The sequence below is a fragment of the Nyctereutes procyonoides genome, unplaced genomic scaffold (genome assembly GCF_905146905.1).
Source record: "Nyctereutes procyonoides isolate TBG_1078 unplaced genomic scaffold, NYPRO_anot_genome, whole genome shotgun sequence".
Lineage (NCBI taxonomy): Eukaryota > Metazoa > Chordata > Mammalia > Carnivora > Canidae > Nyctereutes > Nyctereutes procyonoides.
This window is the reverse complement of record NW_026575046.1, coordinates 3,427,358-3,454,766: the sequence shown is the minus strand read 5'-3', so window position 1 is coordinate 3,454,766 and position 27,409 is coordinate 3,427,358. Positions and strand designations below refer to the sequence as shown.

The 27,409-nt window shown below is 35.9% G+C and overlaps 1 protein-coding gene across 4 annotated transcripts in view; it reads left to right on the top strand.

Moving 5' to 3' along the window:
* CDH18 (cadherin 18) overlaps window positions 1–27,409 on the top strand; it is a 304,587-nt gene that overhangs the window by 237,101 nt on the left and 40,077 nt on the right. For all 4 annotated transcript variants that reach the window (XM_055325457.1, XM_055325456.1, XM_055325460.1 and 1 more), the window contains exons 7-8: window positions 4,626–4,762; window positions 26,407–26,528. In XM_055325457.1, coding sequence (XP_055181432.1) covers window positions 4,626–4,762; window positions 26,407–26,528 — 259 coding nt within the window. The remainder of the gene's footprint in view (window positions 1–4,625; window positions 4,763–26,406; window positions 26,529–27,409) is intronic.

The window sequence follows — 27,409 nt, the reverse complement described above, 5'->3', positions numbered from 1 at the left end:
TTAGTTTTAAGTAGTTTCTTTTCTCTTACATTTCCTGTTTGGTTTTTTGTTTTGTTTTGTTTTCCAATTTGTATTTGTATGGCTAGGCAGAAATCCAGGAATAGAGTAAAGCAGAACTATTTAGTTCTACTTGAGTTGAAATTCAATTGCAACTCCACGTTCAAGACTCTGCATCCAAGCGTCCCCTGATATCTAGCCCTTACATCGTAGATTTCCCGAGAGAGTTAGGTCGCAGAGAAAGGTAAGAAGTAAATAACATGAAACTGAAGACACATACCTAGCATTATACCTACCACTTCAAAAAAATATTTGAACGTTTTTTTTTTTTAATTCAAATAAAAAGTATTTTTACTCTAAAAGTATTTAGGCACGGCTGCTAACATTTACATTAGAAAGTCTGTATGACGTGCCCAAAAGAGAACAGATTGCCCTGATATAAACACTGTGCATTTCTTAGTCTTAATTTAGCTGAGAAATAGAAGAATTCCAATATTTTTAGAGACTGTTTATTCAAGAGAGAGAGAAAGAGAGAGTAACCAAGTGGGGGACAGTGGGGCAGAGGGAGCCGGACAAGCAGACCCCCCACTGAGTGCAGAGCCTGATGCAGGGGCTCAATCCCAGGACGCTGCGATCATGACTTGAGCTGAAATCAAGAGTCAGACACTGAGCTGCCCAGGCGTCCCCCCAGTTTTTTTTTTTTTTTTTTCCAAACTGATGGTTTTGCAGTGATCAGATTTCTAAGATGGGGCATGTCATCCTGTATTTCATAGGGCTGTGTTGAGAACAGTGTAATCTGAGCTTTGCAATAGTCGATGTAGGAAATTTTGGAATTGAATGTGTTTTGACTTTAGATCTAACTTTCCAATACAGAAGTCGTGGTTCTTAGGGTACCGAAAAGAATGGGAAGTATCTCTAAGACAGGTTAATGACAACTCACTTTAGATGATGGAATAACCAGATTTCCAACTGATGACATTTTAAAGGAAGTAAGCATTTCTGTGTGACAAGACTTCTCATATCTTTGAAGCAATCTAGCCCTCATCTTCAGCATCAGGGCCTCCAGAAAAAGAATATTATGCGAAGGATCTTTTTGTGATAGGAACTCAAGTCGAAATCAGTTCACCCGATGCTTTGGGAAAGCCCAGGGACATTGGTCTGTCCCACTCTTCTCTAGCGTTGGATCTCCTGTCTTTTCTCTGAATCAGATTTGCTTTATACCTGTACCTCTTCCCATTTAAATTCCTTCTTTATGTTGAACTTTCTTCAGTCGGCTTGCAGTTATTATTAGAACAATCTGTGCAAAATGGCCTATTTCTTGTTTTCATCACACAGCTGCGAGGGTTATATTCTAGTTCTTTAAGGTGTTATTTTCATTAAATGGGATTTCTTAGGATGCTCTACAGTTCAGTTTTGATCTGCATGATGCTATTAATATCTTCCGCCACGCGTGTGCATGTGTATCCACAGGGTGTTATAAGGTTTCACACCTTAGCACCGTGCCTACTTACTCTTTTAACACATTACACGTAGGAGAGACATGGTATTGTACTTCAACTACATTTATACTCTGTTCCAGAAAGCATGATGAATTCCAAAATATTCCCATGAGCACAATCACCTATCCTTTATGTTTCCCCAAATTCTGAGATTTTCCTCACGCCAAAAGGGAAGAAGTGTCTCTATTACCTTCAGTGGGAACTCTTGGATTTGTTATCGGGAACCCAGTTCTCCTCACCTTCTCAGAAGTTTTACCTCTTTACGTATTTCACTCTTTCAAGAGGATCATTCCCTTCAGCAAAGACAGTGCTTACTATCCCCAATATAAGAAACAGATGATTTGTTGAACCACTTCTCTGATAATACCAGGCACCATTTTTCTGATATTTGTTCTCAGGTAAAGATATCCTATAAAGTGTCTCTTGGGCTTGGTATATTAACATTCAATCTACTCTTGAATCCACTGTTAAAAAAAAAAAAAAAGAACAGTTTGTATTTTAATGAAACTATTGTTTTCAAGGGAACGAATTGATGTCCATCTTCCCAGATCCAATCAACCCTTACTAACCTCACTCAACCTCTTCAGGATCCACTGTAATTGTTCACTTGAAATACTCTCCTGTGCCCTAACACTCCCATTTTTCCTCCTTCCCTCCTTCCATCCTTCACCCTTTGCTAGCACCTACTCGTGGACAGATGGCAGGCTGCTCTAGTCTCAGAAGGTTGGGCGCTATATGGCTCAATATTTCACTTTTCTCCTACGGTTCTCTCCCAGATGAAATCAGGCCATTCCCACCACCTTAAATTTGGGCTGATATCTCTCCAATGGATGTTTCCTGTCCAGAAAAAGCACTTGAACTCTGCACCCATATGCAGTTCTCTACTTTTAATTTCACGTGCTTATTGAGTTGGCTCCTAAGGCATAATGTGTTCAAAATCATTTATTTCTCTCAAATCCTTTCTCTCCCAAAGGGAATTGTTTGTTTGTTTCTTCTACCTCTATCCAGCTCAGTAAACAGGCTTAGCAATTACATGGTAGATCAAACACACATACACACGCAAAAAAACAAACCAAAATGTTTTATTTTGTATTTCCTTTATAATTTCTCTCACTTACTAATGCCTCTCCAATAAAGAGTTCTACAGTCTGTATCCTATATATAGCATTATTTTATACAGTTCTGTCCATTTTCTTCCCTTTTTTTCCACCTATGTTCAATGTGACATCATTTCTTTTCTGAAATTCTTTAAACTGCAATCTAAGAAAGTAGCCATTGTGAGGTTGCCTGGGTGGCACAATTGATTAAGAGTCCAACTCTTGGTTTCAGCTCAGGTCATGATCTCAGGGTCCCGGGATCGAGCCCTGTGTCAGGCTCTGCACTCAACATGGCATCTACTTGCGATTCTCTCCCTGTCCTGTGCCCCTACCCCTGCTCATGTTTGCTCTGTCTCTCTCATTCTCCCTTACATGAATGAATGAATGAATGAATGAAGTCTTCAAAGTAGCCACTGTGATTTTTCCGGAATAGAAATAGATATGTCAGTTCCTTTGTTAAAAAATTCCCCTATTGTTTTTTTTAAAAAAGGCAAGGACTCTTTAGCATGTGCTATGTGGATTGCTTGTCCTGCCCCCAGCCACATACCTCATCCTTTCCTGCCTTGCCACATTGAAACATACATTGCTTTTTAAAACAAATAGAGATCTGTCTTTAATTTGCATATTTCCACTTTGGTTTCCTGTATTTCAGATATTCTTCCCCTAGTACTTGTACCGAATTGATTCATTTTTGTTCTGCAGCACTAGATGAAACGTTAAACTGAGATTAAGGAAGAGGAGAAGTATTAGAGATTAGGAAAGAGGGAAACGTTCTTCCTTAAATAGTTTTTAGAAAGTTTGAAAAATAGTTTTTAGAAAGTTTCCAGGGCATAGGATGATTGTTTGCTATATTTTTAATTCATATTTATGTTAGTAAACTGTTGCTGGGTAATGTAATTTATAACCATAGCGTATGTGTCTGAGCTAGCTGAGGATCAGCTGAACGAGGCTGGTTTTTGTTTTCCAGCTCTGCTTAACTCCACACATTCAACCATGCATCTGCTCACTTAGTCGGTAGCTCTACTCTAGGATGGGGCACTGAACTGGGACAACTTTGTCCTTGTGTCTCTCATCTTCTTTCTGAGACCAGGGGACTAGTCCCAGCACGTTCTTTTTTGTGTCAGTGGCAGGACATAAGAAGGAATAGGCAAAGTCTTATGAAACCTTGTCCCAGATAGAGAACAAGACACCATCCCTCTCAGTAATGATGATCACTTTCGATCACTTTTCATCTCATTCTCTCTCTTTTTTTTTTTTAAGTTTTTATTTAAACTCCAGTTAGCATACAGTGTAATATTAGCTTCAGGTGTAAAATTTAGTGATTTGACACATACAGACACCCGGTGCTCATCTATTTCCTCAAGTAGGCTAGAGGCAAAATCTAATATGAGAAAGCTCTGCAAATTTTTATGCATTGGAAAGGAAAGATGATGTGTGGCCAGTAATGCAACCTGCCTGTCATTCAGTTGTCTTTTCATTTTTTCATTCAACAATGGGGCTAGGTGATGGAGACACAATGTTGACTAATTGAAATGTTTTGGTTTTGATTTATATTTATCTTCAAATATCAACTATAATGAAACTCCAGGATAAATTAATATCTGACATCTCCTATTATCCTAAAAATTTGTACCTGTAGCAATGAGAAGTTTCATTAAAGGTTTAGTTTTTTTTTTTTTTTTTTTTTTTGTTTCTTCAAATGTACTATAGACTTCCCAGAGGCAAATTTTGTCTTTCCCTTATTAAACCTTATGTTCCTACTACCTACTGTGCTATTTATGGAATTCAGAAAGGTGTTTTTTATTTGAATTATTAATCAAAATAAATATTAAGTGTTGACAGATAAAAAATAATTAATGTCCATCCTATGCAAAATATAAAGTTGCCAGGCAAATCCTAAAAGGCAACTATAGATACTAAAAATATGAATTTAAATATTTGAATATATTTGATCTAATCCTGCCCAAGTTTTAGTTGCACTTACCTCCTTCTATTATCAGGCAAAAAGAAGAGTTATCTGTTTTTTTCCTAGATACTTCATTGACTACAGTGCTGAAGATGACAGATGTTTCAACATTGATGCCAATACCGGAACCATTAGGACTACAAAGGTTCTTGATAGAGAAGAAACTCCGTGGTACAACATTACAGTTGCTGCTTCAGAAAATGGTAAACTACTTTATGTATCATAAAAAAAAAAAAAAAAGATGTCACTTGTACATGAAGATTTATACGGAAATTCTCTTGGGAGCAGGGCTCTCACCATTTTTATTTGTGGTGCCAGCATCTAGCATCTAGCAGAGTATAGAGAACTTATTAGATGCAGTTACTCATTGTCAGATGCAGGAATAAATCACATACTTCCCCCCCCCTTTAATCCAGCATATTGGTGGAAAATTGACATCACTGAACACTTCATCCCATCCCTGAGTCAAAGTATCTGGTTTTCCTCTAACTGTGAGGCCTGCTCCGTGGGTTGTTTCCACTGCTTGCCTATCATGAACAACGCTGCTATGAGCATTAATATGAAAGTTATTTGTAGCCATGTTTTAATTTCTTCTGGGGTTTATAACCCGAAGTGAGATAGCTCAGTCACATAGAAACTCTGTATTTAATTATTTGATGAACTGCCTATTTTCCAAAGGAGCTACGTTTACATACCCAAAAGCAGGAGAGGGTTCCAACTTCTGCATATGATTACCAGTATTTATGGTTATGTATCTTTTGATTATAACCATTCTAGTGGGTGTGGGCTGATGGATCCTCATGGTTTACGCACTTTCATAATGTCCTCTGTTACCAATCAATAATTAGACTGCTCCAGCCTTTTATATCCTGCTTGCATTTTTATGTTTTTACATCTGCAAAATTAGCTCAAGTGGCTTCCATTTAGATAATTTTTTCAACACAACATTCTCTTTGAAAATAAGCATTCACTAATTACTTTTAAATGAGTGTTATAAAGAATACATGAGTGGGTTCATTTATGATCATTCTGGTTAATTTTCATTTTCAAAATAACCAGACTAGGAGTAGAATTGCATGCTCTTTGTCACCTAATGACAATTAAATGACTGTTAAATGGTAAGAGCTCATTCAACATTAGTTGAAAAAATAAAGGATTAATGGATTAATATATCCAAGAAATGATAAGGACATTGAAAAGATTCAGAAAAGATTGTGCACTTTTGGGGAACAGGCTCTGTGTATAGAAGATGGAAGGAACGAATCCCTGTTAGGAAAAACAAACAAACAAACATGAACTTACTTTAAAATAATTACAAATTTAACCCAATGGTATTTCAGTCAGAAACCATACGTTAGTCTGGTCTCAGTCCAAATATTTGCATCAAGTAGAAACTAATTTGCAAATCAACATGAGTTCATATATACCATGAAAATTATATTATTTGCAATGATCATTAAGTGCTCATTTTTACTTAAGTAACATATTAAATATATACTTAATAAGTTCTTTTTTTATTCTATTTGTTAGTACTTTGTGTGGCAAGTTAGTCAATACATATTTACTAAGTAAAGCAGTAGAGTAGATCACATACTGTATTGTATAGATGATTGATTTTTTAAAAAGCCTTAGGGACACCTCAAAAAGCATTACTAAAAATAATGTAATCCTAATTATAAATAGATATGTAGAAAGAAAGAACAATAGTTGATATTTTGAAGCCATCTTGGGGACTTGTTTAGGGAGTGCACATTCGCACACTGATTGCTTGGCCTAAGTGCCTTATTGAATGTCACTGGGGGCTCTTCTACATACCATTGTTTGTAAACATTAACCTCAAATGCAACCACATTACCAAAGCACTTACTATCATATCCTCTTCTGGGAATGTTCTTGCTGTTTTTTTATCCAACTGGATTTTTTAAGGCTGTATTTTTTTTGTAGAGCAGTTTTAGGTCTACCACAAAGTTAAGAGCAGGTGCAGAGATTTCTCAAACAGCCCCCACACCTACACATGAGTAACACCCTCCGTTGTCAAGATCCTCCACGAGAGTGGTAGATTTGTCACATCTGTGACACATCATAATCCTCCAAATTCTGAAGGTTAGTTTAAGTCTCATTCTTGGCATTCTGTGGGTTTAGACAAATGTATGGTAGTACATATTCATCACGATAGTATCACATACAGCATTTTCCCTGCACTAAAAGCCCCATGTGTACGCTTATTCATCTCCACACACTCTGATCTCTGGTAACCACTGATTTTTTTTTTTTTTAACTGGCTCCATAGGTTTTTCCTTTTCCATATAATTTGGATTCTACAGTTTGTAGCCTTTAAGATTGGCCTCTTCGGCTAGTAATCAGCATATTTAAAGATCTTCCATAGATTTTTATGGCTTGATAGCTCATTACTTTTTAATACTCAATAGTGTTCCATTGTCCAGATTGTACCACAATTTATGTATCCATTCACCCACTGAGGGACATCTTGGTTGTTTCCCAAGTTTGGGCAATTCTGAATAAACGGCTACGATAAAAACATTCATGTGTAGGTTTTTGTCTGGGCGGAAGTTTTCAATTTCTTTGGGTAGATACCAAAGAGTGTAATGAGTGCATCATATGGTAAGGGTATATATGCAGTTTTGTAAGAATCTCACAACTGTTTTCCAAAGTGGTTATCCCATTTTGCCTTCTCACCAGGAATGGATGAGAGTTCCTGTTGCTGCACAGCCTCATCAGCCTTTGCTGTTCTTAGCGGTCCCCAGATTTGGGTGACTCTGAGGTATAGAGTGGTATCTCACTGTTGCTTTGATTTGTGTTTCTCTGATGATGAATACATGGAGCATCTTTCCATACATCTATTTGCCATCTGTATGTATTCTTTGACGGGGTGTCTGTTAAGGCCCTTGGCCCACTTTTTTTGTTTTTTAAATAAATTAATTTTTATTGGTGTTCAATTTACCAACAGACAAAATAACACCCAGTGCTCATCCTTGGCCCACTTTTGAATCAGATTTTGTTTTCTCATCAGTCAACTTTAAGAGTTCTTTGCATGTTTTAGAAAATAGCCCACCAGATGTGTATTTTACAAATATTCTCTCCCAGTGTATGTCTTGTTTTCTCCTTCATTTAACATGGTATTTTGGAGAATCGAAATCAGGTGCTTAAAAACCCTCTTAATGTAAGTTTCTGAGGAACTTGGTGTTCTATGGAATGACAGAAGTTAATATTTTAAAGAACTTTTTTTTTTTACCCTACCTAGAGTGCTGTGCAAGTAAGAGAAAGGGGCCCCTTCTGCACAGATGAGCAAGGAAACAGGATTCAAGAGTAAATAAAGCAAACCAGTTCCAGGCACAGGAAAAAAAAAGAAAAAAAAAAAAAAAAAGAAAGAAAGAAAGGTCCTTCTTGCAGATGAACAGGCCACATGCTAATGAGAGTATGAGGTGTCATTAAAAAAAGTGTGTGGGCCTCTGAATGCAGCTCTTATTTGCATGGTATTTGATTCTGCTTTCTTTTATCCTTTGGTTTTCAAAGTGACTCTACAGCTGCCCCGTCATATGCTGAAGGCAGAAAACATGAGTCTGATCTATGATATACTTCCTGCTACTGCTAAGTACAATTACTAGCAATCTTGCTTTTGTATGGTGTACTTGTGTAGACGTGTCGTCCTAATAAGATTCTCTGAAAGAGAGAGGACAGGTATGATTTTCATTCTATAGGTAAGGAAAATGAGACTCATACAGAATATGAATCTGAATAGTCTGGCTCCTAGATCTATGCTCCTCCTAATATGGACCCTTAGGGAAGCTCCTACTCATTGAATTCCAAGTTTGGGTCAGATATTTTAACTGATCGAAGTTTATTTTATTATTTATCTCTAAAATTCATCCTGCCGAAGATTATTTCTATGACTTTAAAGAAGACACTGAGAATCAGATGAACTCCATGAGCTGCCTTCGATTAGAGAACTAGAAAGTCCTGTATTCTCATCACATATCACAGTTCATTTTTATTTTATTTTTCTAAGATTTATTTATTTGTTTGCTTGTTTATTTGAGAGAAAGAGAGAGAGAGGAGCATAAGCTGGGGGAGCAGCAGAGGGAGAAGGAGATGCAGGCTCCCCACTCACTAAGCAGGTTGCCCCATGTGGGGCTCCATCCTGGGACCCTGAGATCATGACCCGAGGTGAAGGCAGATGCTTAATGACTGAGCCACCCAGGTGCCCCACATATCACAGTTCTTGAGGAATAGTGCTATCTAATAAAAAACCTGGAATACTTCTGTACAGATAACAATGCCTTCCCTCCATGTAATCTACAATTCAGATACTTAGAAATTTCTATTACATTTCTGGGTTTCAGTAACAAATGGCCACATAATTTCCAACCTGGGGGCTCGAACTCATGACCTTGAGATCGAGAGTCACATGCTCTACCAAATGAGCCAGCCAAAGGGCCGTTTAGTCTAGTAATTTAAATGTTATTTTTTAAATTTTTTTAGTTTTTTTTTTTTTAATTTTTATTTATTTATGATAGTCACAGAGAGAGAGAGAGAGAGGCAGAGACATGGGCAGAGGGAGAAGCAGGCTCCATGCACCGGGAGCCCGACGTGGGATTCGATCCCGGGTCTCCAGGATCGCGCCCTGGGCCAAAGGCAGGCGCTAAACCGCTGCGCCACTCAGGGATCCCTTAAATGTTATTTTTATTTGAAAACACCCTCATAGAAACAAACAGAATGGTGTCTCTTATATTCTAAACCAAATATCTGGGCCTACCATGAATTAGAAGCTTGCTGTAGTCCAGTATCGAGGGTTTTATCAGGCTCCCTAGGTGATCTTCCTGCACGCTAAAGTTTGCGAACCATTGACTTATGTGATACAAAAGTAAACTATTAAGAAACCTTGCTTCCAATCACAACTTGATTTATGCCATCGCTCCGTTTAGTACTCATCCCTAAGGCGTGGATACACACGTATGTCCTGAGTGCGTACGAAATAAATTCTGCATAGAACAAAACAAAACAAAATTCTGCATAGGACATATGTGGCTTTTTTTTTTTTAAGTAAAACTTGCCCTTCTCTGTTCTCAGCTTAATTCTCAGAAAAAAAATATATATCATACTTTTAGTCACAGATCCTCAAACAGGCCACGTTCTTTCAATAATTGTATAATCCTTTCATCTCTCAATCCCCTCTGCTCATTTTGTTCTGGCTTTACAAACATCTATTTACTCTGAAAAGCTATTTCATATGTCACAACATCTGTGAGATCTTCTTCAATCTCTCAGGCAAATTTTACAGCTCCTCCTTCCGTCCTCTAACTTTATGCATGCCTTAGATTGTGCGCTTATCACTTATTAGATTTAAATCCAGCCCATATCACTTTTTAATGTAATATCCCCCCCCCTACTAGATTATGAACATCTCCAATCTGAAAATCAGGTCTAGTTGACCATCGTATTCACAAATACTAAGAACATTTCCTGCCATGTCAAACGGTGCTGGATACATGAATCCATTTGTCCAAGAACTGCCCAAGAACTGCACTACTTACTACACAGCTCAGTGATCACTAAATTATATATATTTCCCCATTTTGCCTAACTATGTTGTTCTGTGCACTGTGAGAGCTTATCCTGATTCATACCCCAAAATGGGACCCCCATTGTTCACTGCTTGCCTGACAGTTGTATTGCCAAAGGAGCCAAAGTTGGAGAGCTGCTCCAGTATTCATGCTTCTAATGAGTCTGAAAGACTCGGCTCTTACCAGAACTCACGAATTAAATCACAGCACCGCTAGTTTCCGCATCGTTACCGTGTTTGCCTCGGCTCTGTCTCACTTCCCTTAAACAAATCATATGCATAACTCGGTCCAGGAACCTGTTTATTTGTTGTGCTCTTTATTTGTTGAACCTTTCTTGTTTTATTTTTCTCTCAATTCTCATGCAAACACATCCAAAGATTAGGATCCACAAATTTCAAATGTAATCTAATTGCAACTTTAGGTGATGGAAATTAAATTTAGATTTTATGAACTCATTCCTGGTTGCCTTTTAATCTGAAATAAATCTTTGTTAGCGGCTGCATCTAACAATACAAAATGCCACTACTGAAGAGTGGGTGTCTTTAAGTCCTTCTAGCTTCTACACATTACACATTTTGCTATTGTCAATGTGCTTATTTTGATATATGAAATTTGCTTTTCACAAGTGTGTTCGAATGAGTAATTTCCCTTAACATACAAAAGGATCCTATTTGACACCTTTTCCTTAGCAGACAAAGGGAAGAACAGCCAAAGATATTGGTATTGCTTTAACCAAGGATTGAAAGTATAAAACAAAATACTTTTATGAAATCCTGCTTTATAATGTATACGTCTGTTTATGAGTTACCTGTTGCCACGTAGCAGATAACTACAAAATATCTAAAAATAACTCCATTTGTTCTAAGATTTAAAATAAATTTATTGGCCCACATGCCTGTAAAGTTCACAGGTAAATTAGGTTTCAGGATTACTTTGATCAGGCCCCTCAATTTCCCCCCCTTTTTTTTTCTTTTCTTTTCTGCATTCCTTGTTATCTCATGATTTAGTGTTGCTATATTGTAGTAACAAGCAACAAGTACTATGCTAACTTGCCATATGTTGACCGGATGAATGCCACCTGCAGTTGGGGTGCACTCATCCTCATTCACACCCAGGCTGAGATCAATTGTCACTTCAGACATGCGTTACAAATACTGCTCCGGGGCGACGGGGTGGCTCAGTCCATTAACTATCTGCCTTCGGCTCAGGTCATGATCCCGGGGTCCTGGGATAGAGCCCTACATCAGACCCCCTGCTCAGCGGGCGGTCTGCTTCTCCCTCTCCCTCTGCCCCTCCCTCCCACTCGTGCTCGCTCTCGCTTGCTCTCTCTCCCAAATAAATAAATAAATAAAATCTATATATATGTTGCTCCAATTAGGCCTGAACTTCATTCATTCACTGTTTTTAAAATAATAGTATTTAAAAAAATAAAAAATAAAATAAAGAATAGTATTTGATACATAATATGTGCCCATAAATAAGTAAATTATGGCAAAACATATGGGATTATTCACATTAGCTCAAGACCAACCATCAAGGACCATTTCTTATCTTTATTTGCAGGCCAATTCCATCCCAACCTCTCCTCTCCATGGGGAGAATTTTGGTGAGGCATTTATACACTACAGTCTGTTTTTTGTTGTTTTTTGTCTAATACATTGGTACATTTGAGTTCTTACAAATTACCTTATCCCAATCTCAGTATCAAATTCTAGAAGCATTAGAACATTTTTTTTTTATTCAAATGGAACTTAAATAACTGAAACAATGACACGGTCAATTAATTCCTCTCCTCTATCTTCATTTCCCCCCCTCCATAATTCCTCTGTCCTCCAACTTAGGCTTTATTTTCTATCTGAAAATAAAGTTTACTCAAGCAAACAAAAACTGAGAACCGACCTTGATCTAACGTTTCCCTCCAGATACAATTTTGTTAGCCCACTCCCTTTCCTGATAAACTCCTTGAAAGAGTTGCCTGTATTCACACCCCACACTATCTCCATGCTCTTTAAAATCCACTCTTAAAAAACTTATCTTTACTACTTCACCAAAATTATACTTGTCTTCCCTGTTCCAAAAAATTAAGTATCATTCTCTCCTCCATTTTCAGCAAAATGGCACCATTTGGCTCAACCGACAGCTCTTTCAAGAAATAGGCTCTCACTCTGGCTCAGACACAGCTTCTCTAGATGCTCTTCTTCCTTCCCTGGTCCTTCTATCTCGTAGGCATTTTAGTTCCTCATCACCCCATTCATTGAATAGTGGGACATCCTAATTTCCAGGAATCAGATCTACTTGGAGTCATTGCCCATGTAATCTCATTTAGTCTAATGGTTTTCTGTAACATCTACATGTAGATGACTCTCAAATTTACGTATGTATCCACTTTTTCCTTGAATTCCATTTTAGCTGCCCTAATATCTCTTCTCGGAGATCTCAAACTCAAAATGTTCCAAGTAAACAGTTTCCTCAAAAATCCAATTTCTCTCTGAATCTACTCCTCCAGAGACATTATCCATCTCAATAATGATGGCTGTAGTCCAGATTGCTTCAGAAGATCACTCAGTGTTATATTTGGTTCCCCCTTTTCTCTCAGGCTACACATCCAATTCATCAGAAACTTCTACTAGCTATACTTTGAAAAATATCCATAAATCAACCACTTCAAACATTTCCTTCATTCCTATCCCTGTCCAAATAACCATCACCCCTCAGCTGGAATACTGCAGTAGCTTCTGAAATAGTCTTTTGCACTTAACTGTAGCTTCTTTTAATCCATTATACAGAGACGTACCAAAAGATTCTTTTTTAGGAATAAATAGTAACATGTAGCTCTCTTTTTCCAAGTTTTTATTTAAAGTCTAGTTAGTTAACATACTGGGTAAATATTGTTTTCAGGAGTAGAATGTAGTGATTTATCATGTACATATGACACCCAGTGCTCATCCAAGTGCTCACCACTTAGCCCACTCCCTACCCACCCCGCCTCTCATAGCCATCAGTGTCTTCTCTATACTTAGGAGTCTGTGTCTTGATTTGCCTCCCTCTCTTTGCCTCCCTCTCTTTTTCCCCATGTTCATCTGTTTTGTTTCTTAAATTCCACATATTCCTAAAATCATATGGTATTTGTCTTTCTCAGACTGATGTATTTCACTTAGCATAATATGCTCTAGCTCCATCCATGTTTTTGCAAATGGCAAGGTTTCATTTTTTTAGTAATATTCCATTATAAATATGTATAAGTATATACCACATCTTCTTTATCCATATAGCAGTTGATCGACATTTGGGCCCTTTCCATAATTTGGCTATTGCTGATAATGCTGCTATAAACATCGGGGTGAATGTGTTCCTTCAAATCAGTACTTTTGTATCCTTTGGGTGAGTACATAGTGGTACAATTGCTGGGACGTAGGGTAGTTCTATTTCTAGCCCTTTAAAGAACTTCCACACTGGTTTCCAGAATAGGCTACACTAGTTTGCATTCCTAACCACAATGTAAGAGGGTGCCCCTTTCTACACATCCTCTCCAACATCTGTCGTTTTCTCTGTTGTTAAGATAAGATATTCCCAAATAAATTAGGATTCCAAAACATGACATTCCTAACGAATGACCCAAGATAGACACACATGTATATGCTGCCAAACAAAGAATAAAAGTAATAAGTAATACGTACCTTCTGTTTTTACTTTAGTTCTGGGTAGAGGGAATGAGAAAATGTTGCCCATCAAAAGTTGTGTTTATGACACTTCTTACAAGTCATTTTAGATCACCTTGGCCTCAGTAAGTCTGTGACAACAGAAACATAAAATATGTGATACAGGAAAAACTTTCAAACAATTGAGAAAATATATCGCTATTAAATAACTTACTAAAAAGAAAGAAAATTATCTCAAAAGGATGGTATACATTTCAATAATGAATAATGACAAAGAAAGTTGTACATATGAAGGCACCTTTCTTTGTAATAACAAAATGTCAAATTTGACGGATTAGCAAATCCACAGGTACCCTTCACAGCAGCAGCCACAGCATCACTTATAGGCATAAATTTGAGAAACTTGACCTAAACTAAAGCACTTAAGAGCTATTACCATATTTAGAAAGAGAGTAAAGATGTTTACTGCTCTTATATTTTTCCAGAGATACCCAAGCATGTTAATATTTCTGAGTTAAGGACACAAATTTAGTATGCGGATTTAAAATTAGACATGACAAGAATAAAACCTTAAACAAAATACTGGAAAATAATATTAGAAGAGATAAAAAATATTAAGACAAATTGGAAGCACACAATAAAGTGGTGAAAATATATATTAATGAGCCAAAGTGGCGTAATTGTAAGAAACTCTCCTGTTAAAAAAAATTACCATACTGAAGTGAAGTAAGGAAAAATAAAATCATCTTCTGTAACTTGTAATAGGCACATATGAGATCTAAAGATATAGAAAGTTTTAAAATAAAAGAATACAATACCAGATAATTCCAACCAAAATAAATCAAGCAAAACTTAATATTAAACAAAGTAGGGCAGCCCGGGTGGCTCAGCGGTTTAGTGCCACATTCAGCCCAGGGTGTGATCCTGGAGACCTGGGATCGAGTCCTCATCAGGCTCCATGCATTGCACCTGCTTCTCCCTCTGCCTGTGTCTCTGCCTCTCTCTCTCTCTGTGCCTCTCATGAATAAATAAATAGAATCTTTATATATATATATATATATATATATATATATATATATATATATATATATATATTAGACAAACTATACTTTAAAACAAAATGCTATTGTGAGGATATGAAGGTCATGCCATATTGAGTTGCAGTGTATGTCACCAGAGTGATGTAATCATTTGAAACTTTTATGAGCCTAATAAAGTATCTTCAAAATGAACAAAACATAATTTTGGATTAAATTGCTAATACACCTCTCTCAGAAGTGTTTATTAAACAGGCTAAAAATGTCAGTAATGATAAAAGTGTTTCATTAAACAACGAAATCACTTGATATCTGATTATCTGTCAAATACACAAATATGAAGGTTTTACTATACGTATTATATATGTAATATATAATGAAATAAGTTAAAGAACACGTATCATTTTCAAAGATTTTTTTCCTATATATTTATTTGAGAGAGAGAGAGAGAGCGAGCAGGGGGAGGGGGAGAGGGAGAGGGAGACTCCTGCAGCAGACACCCCCCTGAGCGTGGAGCCCAACATAGGGCTCCAGGCCAAGACCCTTGAGATCATGACCTGAGCCAAAATCAAGAGTCAGGTGACCAAGTGACTAAGGCACCCAAGCATCCTTAAAGAATAAGCATCATCTTCAAGCATATGAAGCAAAATATATATTGACATTAATGACACTAAATCACATAGCAGTTTAAAAAATGTGTTGATACAGGTGTATATTCTAAGAACCATCGGGTCAGATTGACACAGGGCAGAGTTGTTTGCAAGTCAGGAGGGAGGACCGACGGACACTTCGACCAACAGGTGAAGACAAAGCTGTGTTACCTGGCTCTGCAAAGGAAGTAAACTTACTTATCTACCTCACAGCCATACGGAACAAGTAATTCCAGTGTATAGGAGGTGAAAATTAAACATTAAATGAAACGTAGGATCACATTACTATGACTCCAGAATAGAGGAAGTTTTATGAAAATATCAGTTGCACAACCCATAAAGGAAGACATTGATAAATAAAACTGCGAAAATTGTGCTTAGTTGGAAATCAGAACATAACATGATGTAATGAATGCAGATGTGTCCACATGTGCATAGGTTATGTGTTCACACATATATCTCTTTTAATATTTGGGTGAAGTCATCGTACCAAATGTTTTCCAATTAGAATTAAAATATATCAAATGCATTGATATCTTAAGTATGTGGTCAGTTTAAATAATAAAATGAACACCAATTTAAGAGCCACTCTCCTCAGAGAAATAAGCTTTAAATGCACCTCACTAGGGATGCCTGGGAAGCTCGGCTCGTGGTTTCCACTCAGGTCATGATGTCAGGGTCGTGAGCTCTAAGCCTGGAGTCAGCTAGAGAGGCTCTCTGTCCCTTTCTACTCCTCCCTGAGGCTCTCTCTCTCTCTCCTCTCTCTCTCTTCCTCCCTCCCTCCCTAAAATAAATAAGTAAATAAAATCTTAAAATAAATAAATGCATACACCTCACTATTCATCCTTATTCATTCCCACTAAAGCTTGTAGATACTGAGTTTAGTATTATTTGTTTCTGTCTTTTCTTTATAATTTTACCAAATACATTTTGGACATCCATATATCTATATTTATGTGTGTAACTACATCTTTGTCTCATGGATATTATATATGGATAGCTTAATAGTATAAGCGCTTTCTGTAATTTTTTTTTTTCTCAGTGCTCTGTTTTTAAGATTCATCCAGGGAAAGAAATACAGCTGAATTTTTTTTTTTTCATTTTCACTATAATGAGAAATCTATTTTAATTCATGCTTAAAAATTCCAGAGTAGGTCAATTGTTTTCAGTTTTTATAGCTTTATATATTAATATGAAGCAATTAATTAATATTGCTGATATAACATGTACATATTTCCTATTATAAATATGAAAAACTTTTCAAAATGTGTGACTTGGGTATACATACCATGAGCATATAATCTATTCTTAGAAGTATTCTCAAATGTTTCTCAAAGGGAGAACGTTTAACATGTTTTTGATAAATGCATAACTGTAGTCGATGATTGATCCCAAAATTAACGTGTATATTTTATATAGGAGTTAAAGCTCTCTTAGTACATTTCATCTTACGCAGTAAAATTCCACTCTAAAGTTTGCTTGTATTCAGTTCTACAATTATATTAGCTGTCCAAAAGTCACAGCTTTTGTGGTACTTGCAATTGTAAGAATTTAAGGGTTCCAGAAAGGATGTTTTAATATCTTATACATGAATCTGAACACATTTTAGGAAATTCTTTACTAAACACAAAGTAACAAAATATTTACTCCCTCTGTTCTTATATATTTAAAATTAAGGTTTTATGTTTTGGTCTATGGTTTACTTTGAGTCATATTTTACATATTATCATAAGGGCCAGGTTAATTTAGTTCACATATAGGCATTTCCAATGGGTCCAGTATTTGTTATAAATGCTATTATTTCTCTATTTAATATTCATGACAACTTGTCCATTAACACTTGACCATTTTTGTTTTGATTAATTTCTAGGCTCTTTTGTATGTACCATTAATCCCATAAGCATATATTATATAATATTATACACACACACATACACACACATAGATAGTCTTATGCTAATACCATTGTCTTGATTATTGTGGCTACTTACTAATACTTAAAATAACAAAGTGAGTTCAACATCATTCTTTTTATCAAAATTGTTTGGGCTAATGTAAAACATGATCTTTTTACAGATAAGTTATAGAATGAGCTTGTCAGAGTCTTCAACAATATCAGCTAGAAGTTTTATTGGTACTGCAATTAATCTATAGTTCAAGTTTGGAGGAATGGATGTTTCAGAAATATTGAGTCTTTTATCTATGAATATAATGTATGTTTCCAGTTATCTAGGTATTTTAAATTTATCTTAGTAATATTTGTAGGTTTCAGACATTGAACACATTTTAGTTAATTACAGTTTTTTTCATGTTACATGAATTTAATATTGATTTAAATGCTTCTTTAATTTTATTGTTTTAGAAATAAATGTTAATATAAGCTTTTATTCTACAGTATGACTCTCATTAGCAGTAGCAGCTTTTTGTGGATTATTTTGTCTTTTCTACATGAATGATCCCCTGTGAAGAAATATAGATTTATTCCTTACTTTGCAATTGACATAATATTTATTTCTCTTTCTGTCTAATTGTACTGACTCTAAGCTTTAATATGATTCCCAGGAGAATTGCTACAGGCTATACCCTACCTTTTATTTTTTTTCCCCTGATTCTTAGGTTAAAACATTCAATCTTTCACTTGTAAGTATGACAGTCATGGGTTGTACTTATACAATTATTCAGACTGAGGAAATCTCTTCCATTCTTACTTTACTGAGTGTTTTTTTTTTTCTTTACATCAAATACAGGTGTTATGTTTTGTTTTATTTTTCTGCATCTATCAATATAATTGGGGCACCTGGGTGCCTCAATCGGTTAAGCATCTGCCTTTGGCTCAGGTCATGATCTCAGGGTCCTGGGTTTGAGTCCCACATCAGGCTCCCTGCTGGGAGTCTGCTTCTCCCTCTCACTCTTTCTCTGTTCTCTCTCTGTCTCTCTTTCTCAAATAAATAAAATGATTTTTTAAAAAAGAAAGAATTATGGGTGGGGTGAATTATATTTACAATGTTTAAATGTTAAACAACCAGCCTTTCCTTCCTGAAATATATCCTACAAGGTTATGATGAACATAATCAAGGCTGGAGGAAATCATTGCACTCGGCTTATGGATCTCTCCTCTCTCAAGGAGCACAGTTCTTCACTGTCTGTATGCCAAACTAAAAGAAGCGTATCTTCATATAATTTCAGTTTTATCGTCATTTATAATAGCTGGTTACTCTGGTATCAGTTGCTACTTCTGGCTAAAATCTGAAGTTTACTTTCTTAAATTCTATTTCAAAACTTGTTAATCTTATCTTTTAACTACTTAATTTATTTAAATATTACACCAAAGCATGTTGTAGATGTGCATAATGGAATCAGTTCAGGCGGGATCCCTGGGTGGCGCAGCGGTTTGGCACCTGCCTTTGGCCCAGGGCGCGATCCTGGAGACCCGGGATCGAATCCCACATTGGGCTCCCGGTGCATGGAGCCTGCTTCTCCCTCTGCCTATGTCTCTGCGCCTCTATCTCTCTCTCTCTCTCTGTGACTATCATAAATTAAAAAAAAAAAAATTGAAAAAAAAAAGGAATCAGTTCAGGCTTAAATTTTCTTAAGATTTGATTTTAGCTAAAAAAAAAAAGTGTTGCAGTTTAGGAGAAAAATATGACTATTATAATATTTCAGGGAATTTCATTAAATTGCTTGTGTGCTTAAACTGTTTTGGACACGACTTCATGTTTCTCCTTCCCTTGGAATAAATTTGGGGCCCATAGATGATACAGTGAATGTGATTTTTTTCAAGAATGGTGATGTTGAACTCCAAGCAACAGCAGATCCATTCTCAGAGTTAAGGCCTTATCCCTACACCAGAGTTGAGATTGGTGAATGATTAAACATCCGGCTATTTTAATACAAATGTTTGAAATATATATGTATCATTTTCACTACCGATGTCCTATGTTAGCTGTTTTTTCCGCAATTAACAAAACCACTTTTGAATGCTGATTGTATCGGATAAGAAAAAATTTAGTATCCTTACATTGCTCACCCCCCAAAATGTAAAATGATGGTCCATTCTATTTGTGAACTTCTGGCAGCATAAACAATATGATTGCTAATGTAGTTCAAAGGACATCATAATAATCTATCACAAGCTGAATTTGTGGGGACTCAAGAAAGATGAAAACTTGATGATCACCACACTATAGATGAATAGACCATGATGGAAAATAAATGTAAAAATTCTGAATTATCACAAAAATTAGAAAATAAATCTGCCTTTGTTAGATTCTTTCATGCAATTGAATGGGCCAATTTTAACAGATATTAAAAAAACTATTTTTCAATTTATTTTATAATCAATTGCAAATATATCATCCCGATGTAATTAATTTTACTTAAAGGTGAATTACTTTGACTTTATGGTTCCAACCTAAAGAATAAAAGTGTTTATTCCTAAAATCAAAGACATAATTTAAACTTTTAAAGCTTAACACTTATGTAACACTTATGTGAGTCTCAGGCAAAATTATTAAGACATTTTGGGAATTTTTGGAGAATTTATGAGTTAGAGGAAAAAAAATTTTTTTTTTTAAGGTGTTATTGATTCAAGAGAGATACAAAGAGAGGCAGAGACCTAGGCAGAGGGAGATGCAGGTTCCCCTGTGGGGAGCCCTACAAGAGACTCGATCCCAGGACTCTGGGATCACACCTTGAGCAAGAGGCAGATGCTCAACTACTGAGCCACCCCGATGCCCCAAAAAAATGTCTTAAGAGAGTTGAGACTCCTTTTGGGTGATTCACTTCAATGTGACATCTTTATAATGACTGGGCCACTAATAATATTTTATACAGCAAACTGACAAAAAAAGTGTATAAATACATTGAATGAGTTTGAGGTGATATGTTTCTAAATGCTTAGTAATTTTTGAAAAAGCTTCTAGATGACTACCAGGTTTTTTGAACTTATGAAAAATAAGTTAGTGATCCAAAATGTATAGGGTCAATTCAATTTTTAATCTTATTAATGTCTTGGAATGTTTTATTTAACACCTGTTTATCTGGCAACCAGAAAGAACTATTTAAGAATTAACCCATTAGATGCTAGATATGAATTATAACTTATACATTATAACAGATTAATGAATACAATATTTGGATTCTCAATAGTTAAACAAGAAACAAAGCAGGGAAGGATGGAGAGGGAAAGAACATCTGTAGCACACCAGACTTGTGCAAGGCATGGTGATAATTTTATCCATAAAATATTTTTTTAAATAAATACATTAGTAAGGAGTATATATTATTTATTAATCATTTTGTCTTAGTTTTTTTTCCATTTGTCATTATACATGACTTCTATATACAAAATTTCAAAAATACTGGTTAATGATAGCAGAACTCTATCATTTCAAGACAAGTATGTCAAACAAGAATTTTCAGGGTCACCTGGGTGGCTCAGCTGGTTAAGTGGCCAACCCGTAGTTTCCGCTCAGGTCATGACCCTGGAATGGTGAGATGGAGCCCTACATCTGGCTCCATACTCGGGGAGTCTGCCTCAGGATTCTCTCTCCCCCTGCCCTCCCCCTTCTAAAATAAATAAATAAATAAATAAATAAATAAATAAATAAATAAATAAATAAATAAATAATAAATAAATCTTTTAAAAGATTTTCAGTTTCATCTGAGCACTAGTTTGCAAACTTTATTGTGTATATTTATTTTCACTTAAGGGAATGTTGAGAATGTTATTTGTTAATAAACAGAATATTAGCATCTTAAAATAGTCTAGTCTCACTTCGCAGGAATGATTCACAAAAGTTCAGACTATCTGGTTTATAGATAGTTGCCTATAATGTAAATTTATAATAGAAATCAAACACAGACCAAAAATTAAAAAAAAAAAAGTAAACACATTTGTAACCTACAGGTGGAAACACATCTTCATAAGTGTGCACATTTATAAATCATAGATATAAATATAATTACTTAAATGCATAATCACTGCAATTTACTATTGTAGTAATATATAAGGTTTTTCATTGTGACTGAATTTTCATAAAGAAAAGAATGGAAGCACATTTTGAGGAAAATAATCTACATTTTATAGTTAAGAAAATTGGCACTTGTCTAAGTTTATATATTTAAAAGTACTTGGGACACCTGGGTGGCTCAGCGGTTGAGCGTCTGCCTTGGGCCCAGGGCGTGATCCTGGAGTCCCGGGATCGAGTCCCACATCGGGCTCCCTGCATGGAGCCTGCTTCTCCCTCTGCCTGTGTCCTTGCCTCTCTCTGTGTCTCTCATGAATAAATAAAATCTTGAAAAAAAATAAATAAAAGTACTTAATACTAACTTCCAAGTATGAATATTTAGAAATCTATTGAATTCTGTAGTAAACTGCACTACATATACTAATGGTCATGATTTAGAGTTTTAGGAGGGAAATATCTAAGTCATATTGACTTTGGAATACAGATAAATTGAACACTTACATCACAATTTTAGAGAAAACAAAATGAAAAAATATTAGTATTTGTCTTCTCCCTGCCTTATAGACAGTGGGGCATCCGGAGGAGTGGCATATTTCTCTGCTCTGGGTTCTCTAGAGCCCGTCGTGGTGGCATGCACCTATTGGACTTTTCAAATGAGCTCACTGGATTAAGTGGATTGTTCTTTGAGTTGTGGAAAATTCTCTAAAAAGCATAGTGTCAAACTTGAAATTGTGCTGACCTACCATATACCAATACTTCCATTGCATCACGATGTGTGTAGAGGGCACTCTGCTAATGTGACTTGCTTTTATATTGGTCTTGGGTAAAATGTGGATGATTTTCAAATAGTGTGGTTTCCGCTAGAAATCACATGTCTAGGATTGGCGGCATGCGGTGTGTATTGTTTTTGCTTCTGTTTTGTTTTTCATCTTCAGAAAGGATTCAAATGTGCAGCCTGCTTATTCTCAGGGTCAGTATTTTAAAATTTACATAATTTCCTTAATGATTTCTCAAAAACACCATTTGACAAGTCAAAGAACTCAGTGAAGATTAAGTAGCCAAGGCATAGAAATAATACATGACTCTCCAAATGTCATGTTCCTAAAGAGTGCTAGAGAGGGGGTTCATTGACTCTGCCATCAAAAAGACTTAAAATTGAACAAAGACAGAAACAGGCTCATAAATACGAGGAAAACAAAAACAAAAACAAAAAACAACTGGTGGTTGCCAGAGAGGAAGAGGGTACGTAGGAAGAGGGAGAGCAGGCAATACAGGGGAATGGATTAAGCACAAACTTTCAATTACAAAGTAAATAAGTCACAGGGATGAGAAGTGCAGCCTTGGGAATATAATCAGTAACATTATAATAACCTTGTATGATGACAAATCGTGACCACACTTACCATAGTGAGTATTTTGTAATGTGTGTAATTGCCAAATCACTTTCTTATATTTGTACCTGAAACCAATATAATATGGCATGTCAATTATACATCTATTAAAAACAAACTGCTTGCTAGAATTAAAGCATGAAGATAAAAGTAACAATAGCAATAACTGAAGTGTTGCATTAATGACTTCAAGAACATTGTCTATTTTTTGCCAGAGAAAAATACTTCCAATGCACGTGAGTATGTTCACACTTTATAGGTAAATTCATTGTCGTTCAAGGGGCCCCATACCAACTCAATGGCTGTGGGAAATGAGAGAAACCCAAAGGAATGTGCCAGTTTGCTCACTTAGAAGTAGCTCATTCTCTCATTGAGCAGGAAAATACCAGAACTGACACAGGTAGACTGCAAGCGGCTGTGAAGCCATAGTGGGTTTTCAGCCTCTAATTATCTGAAGTGAAAGGCAGTTTTTGTACTTCATGCTACTCTTAGCAAATAGGAGGTATTCAGTTTGTGCAGCTAATGACCGTGAGCTTACTCCAATATTCCGTTTTTCCTGACCCTTCGTCCAGATGTCCTGCAGTGGCCCCTGGCAGGGCAGGGCGGTCGCATCCTTAGTCACAAGCACACAAGATTACATTCAGTTGAGCTTCCCCACAGGACATGTAACAGGAGTAGGTCCACAGATAATTGGCATTTGTCTGATGCTGAACGCTGTGTTTTTAACAAGTAATGGAATAGGAATTATACATACATCGGAATAATAAAATAATGTGCCATCAACATGGAGTCCATTTCCATCAAGAAGAATTGAGCTTCCTGTACCCCCATGTGCAATGAGAGGGAGTCGACTCGAGTCCAGAGATCACATGAGCAAGAGGCAGTGGGGACAGAGAGAAGGTGAATGTTGACAACGGTCAGATGCCTAGTTGTCCTTTTATTCTAGCCTTTCAGTAAGATGTAGTCTTTCCAGCATCTTCTCCTACAAAATAGTTTCCTTCCTTCCTTCCTTCCTTCCTTCCTTCCTTCCTTCCTTCCTTCCTGCCTTCTTCCTTTCCTTTCCTTTCCTTTCCTTTCCTTTCCTTTCCTTTCCTTTCCTTTCCTTTCCTTTCCTTTCCTTTCCTTTCCTTTCCTTTCCTTTCCTTTCCTTTCCTTTCCTTTCCTTTCCTTTCCTTTCCTTTCCTTTCCTTTCCTTTCCTTTCCTTTCCTTCCTTCCTTCCTTCCTTCCTTCCTTCCTTCCGCCTTTTTTTTCTTTCTTCCCCTAACTTCACTAAGGCTGCTTCAGAAAATGAGCAGAGAACTATTTACTCAGGGACAATTAAGATTGCTGATACTGATGATTAGAGACAATAAAAATATCTTGTGTCAGATTTCTAGAACAGATTGCTTTTGTCTCTGAAAAGGTGAGCAAGTACCTAATTGGGAAATCCGAGAATACATGAAAAAAAAAATCACTTATGACATTTGGGGCAGAAGAGATGTATTTATATAGTGGCCATAGTAAGGCTGCAAATACCATATAATACGCCTGGGTAAATTGTTGAACGTGTTTCTTTATTGTTCTTTTCCATTCCAATCTCAATAATCTTAGTACTTATAAATTTTAGAACCCACTACTAATTCTATGAACATTGGGGTTTGCAATAGATTACATTGAATACACACATCACGTTGGAAAGGACGGTTTTATCTGTGGTATGTTGTCTTCCTAACCACACACATAATACAGGACTTAGTTTCTTTAGACCTTCTTCAACGAAGTCTAAATAAGCTGAACTAATATAACACTTCAATAAAGCCTCTGCATGTAGGTCGTTCACATCCTTCGTTAGATTTATTTCTAGCGTCCTTATAGCTTTATTAACTCGAGTTAGTTTTTTTACCATTAAGAGTAATGCGCGCTGTAGTTTTCTTGTTGTTGTTTATTTAATGCACCTTTAATCAGCTGGAGAAGGTACATCTCTACTTCTAGTTCACTCAGAGTTTTTCTTTCTGTTATATGTTTGTTTGGTTTGGTTTGGTTGTGTTTATAATATATGGATATTGCGTTCTATTTCTTGGTTCTTCTATACATATTGAGATGATTATTCAGATTTTTGGTCCACCCTTTAATTTATTAACTTTGTGAATATTTTTTTATGCTTTTTAAAATGTCCTTCCTCATGTGTTCTTTGTATCTTCCTTCCTCTCCTTGTTTCTTCCTTTCTTTAATGTTAAACTAAGCAAGCATGGAATTAAACTGATAAAGATATATATTTTTACTATATTATATAGTAATTATATATATATATAATTATATATATAATTACTATATATTCCACCCTAGTGGAATGGGTTTGCTATAATTTTGTTTAGGCTGTTTACACCTAAAATCTCCCATGAGTAGGAACTTCTGGTATTGATATTGATGTGTCACAAGCCACAGAAAACAAGCTTTCAAGTATTTCCTCCTTCCTCTGTTTTATGGGAAAAAGATATATGAGACTTAAATTACCTGCTTCTTTAGCTTTGGGTAAAATAATCTAGACCTGACCTTTTTCTCTTTAGAGAAATTGTTTCAGATGAAATTTGATTTTTTTAATTACTCAGATTTTCTATTCCTTTTGGGACGACTTATGGTACTTTCTATTCCACCCATGTTCTTACTAGTTTTAGTGTTCTCTGTATATGTCTATGTCTGTCCATATCTCTTTTTTTTTCTAATATGCCTTCTCATGTTCTGCTTTGATAAATTCATAAATTTGTCTAGATTTTATATCTTTTTCTAATAGTCTTTTTTAAAATTAGTCTAAATTTAATTTTTGATTTTTTAAGATAATGACAAACACAGCAATAAAAAATGTATTTAATTTTCTCATTATCAATTCTGCACTTAAAATGTAAAATAAAGCAAACATCTGCCTTTTCCTCACATCGCAGAATTAATGACTTACTGAAAAATGGGAAGACTGCATTTAAGACTTATTTTGAGGTATTGACTATAATATTTTGATATCTACCAGAGTTATATATTAATTCTATAAGTTCTGATTTAAATTTTTATTTCTCCCCAATTATGACTTAACATCACACACTGAATGCATTTTTTTCCAGAAGAAAATTATCCTTTGTGTAAAGAAGTTTTCTTTTATCTTCTTTTTATTTTCTCCAAGTTTATTTAAATTGGAAAACTAGAACTTTTGAAAGATTATGTAATTTTTTTTACCAACTGCTATGCTTTTTAGATTAATGATGAAACCAATTGTTCATCCCTTAGACTCTGACAGCATACAATGAATTCTGACAACTTTCTCCCACTCCAGTTCCTGAATAACATGTAATTTCCTTGATATGACAAAATATCATTTTAGCATTCATGTCATGCCTTGGTGTTCATTTTTCATTTTTCTGTAAGTTAATGAGTTCTAGCAAAGAGTGCCATCATAAAGTTGTCTTTTGCCAAAAGTCCTGTTGAAGCATATGGAGCTAGTGACAAGCTACAGTATTAAGGAGATTTGTTTTAAACCAAGCCTCTAAAGTGTGCATGGAAATACTAAATATATCCCTGTGTGTTTTGCAGACAATCCTGGTTTGCTGAGCCATGTCACAGTGGGTATTAGAGTTCTGGATGTCAATGACAATCCACCCGAACTTGCCAGGGAATATGATATTGTTGTCTGTGAAAATTCTAAGCCTGGCCAGGTAAGTTAATTGTTTCCTTCCTATCATTGGAATGGAAGAGAAACAGCAGCTCTATTTCTATTATTTTTAGGTATAATCCTCAAAATCCCTCAATGTTATTTTTGTGCTCAGTGAAAATAATTTTATAAAGCTTTATTTTAAGTACCAAACAGATTTTTTTGAGAATCATTGAAAATAAATTTTCTTGATCCCAAATGTAAATCAAAGAGTGAAGTCATTCATGCATACATCCACCATACCAGTAAAATTATATTGAATGGTTTATGCAAAGCCCTCTATTAAGTGAGGAGGAAACTGTGAACTTTCCGCCTTAATAAAGATTTTAGATGAGGTTACAGAGAAGGGACAGGTTGCTCTATTTTGGATGTCCCACAGGAGTGACATGAGAGTGACCATTGAGTAATATTGGTACTAAAAGACAATTGGGTTTGAACAAAAGAGAGTGTATGTACTAAGAAAGTGGAGACAGTGGAAGAAGGAGCGAAGAACTTGAAAAGGATCCTGAGTCGCATGTATGTAGCATGGCATCTAGCTAAAGGAGCACGGCAATCCTGAAGGAAAACCAGTGTGGCTGTGGAACATAAAGCAAGTGGAAATCTGAAAGGGGACATACATTTGCTTTTTTTGTTTTTGTTTTTGTGGTTTTTTTTCTGCTGTATAACAAATTACACAAACTTAGCAGATTAAAACAAGACATTTTTGAGGAAATCTTGACCCCAGATTTCCTGTAGGTCAGATGTCTGCTCATGGCTTAGCTGGATCTTTGCAGGGGTCTCACAGACAGTTATCAAGGTTTCAGCCGGGACCATCTTATCTGAAGCTTGAGATCTCTTCTAAGCACACCTGGTTATTGGCAGCATTAGGACACCTTCAGCTATAGA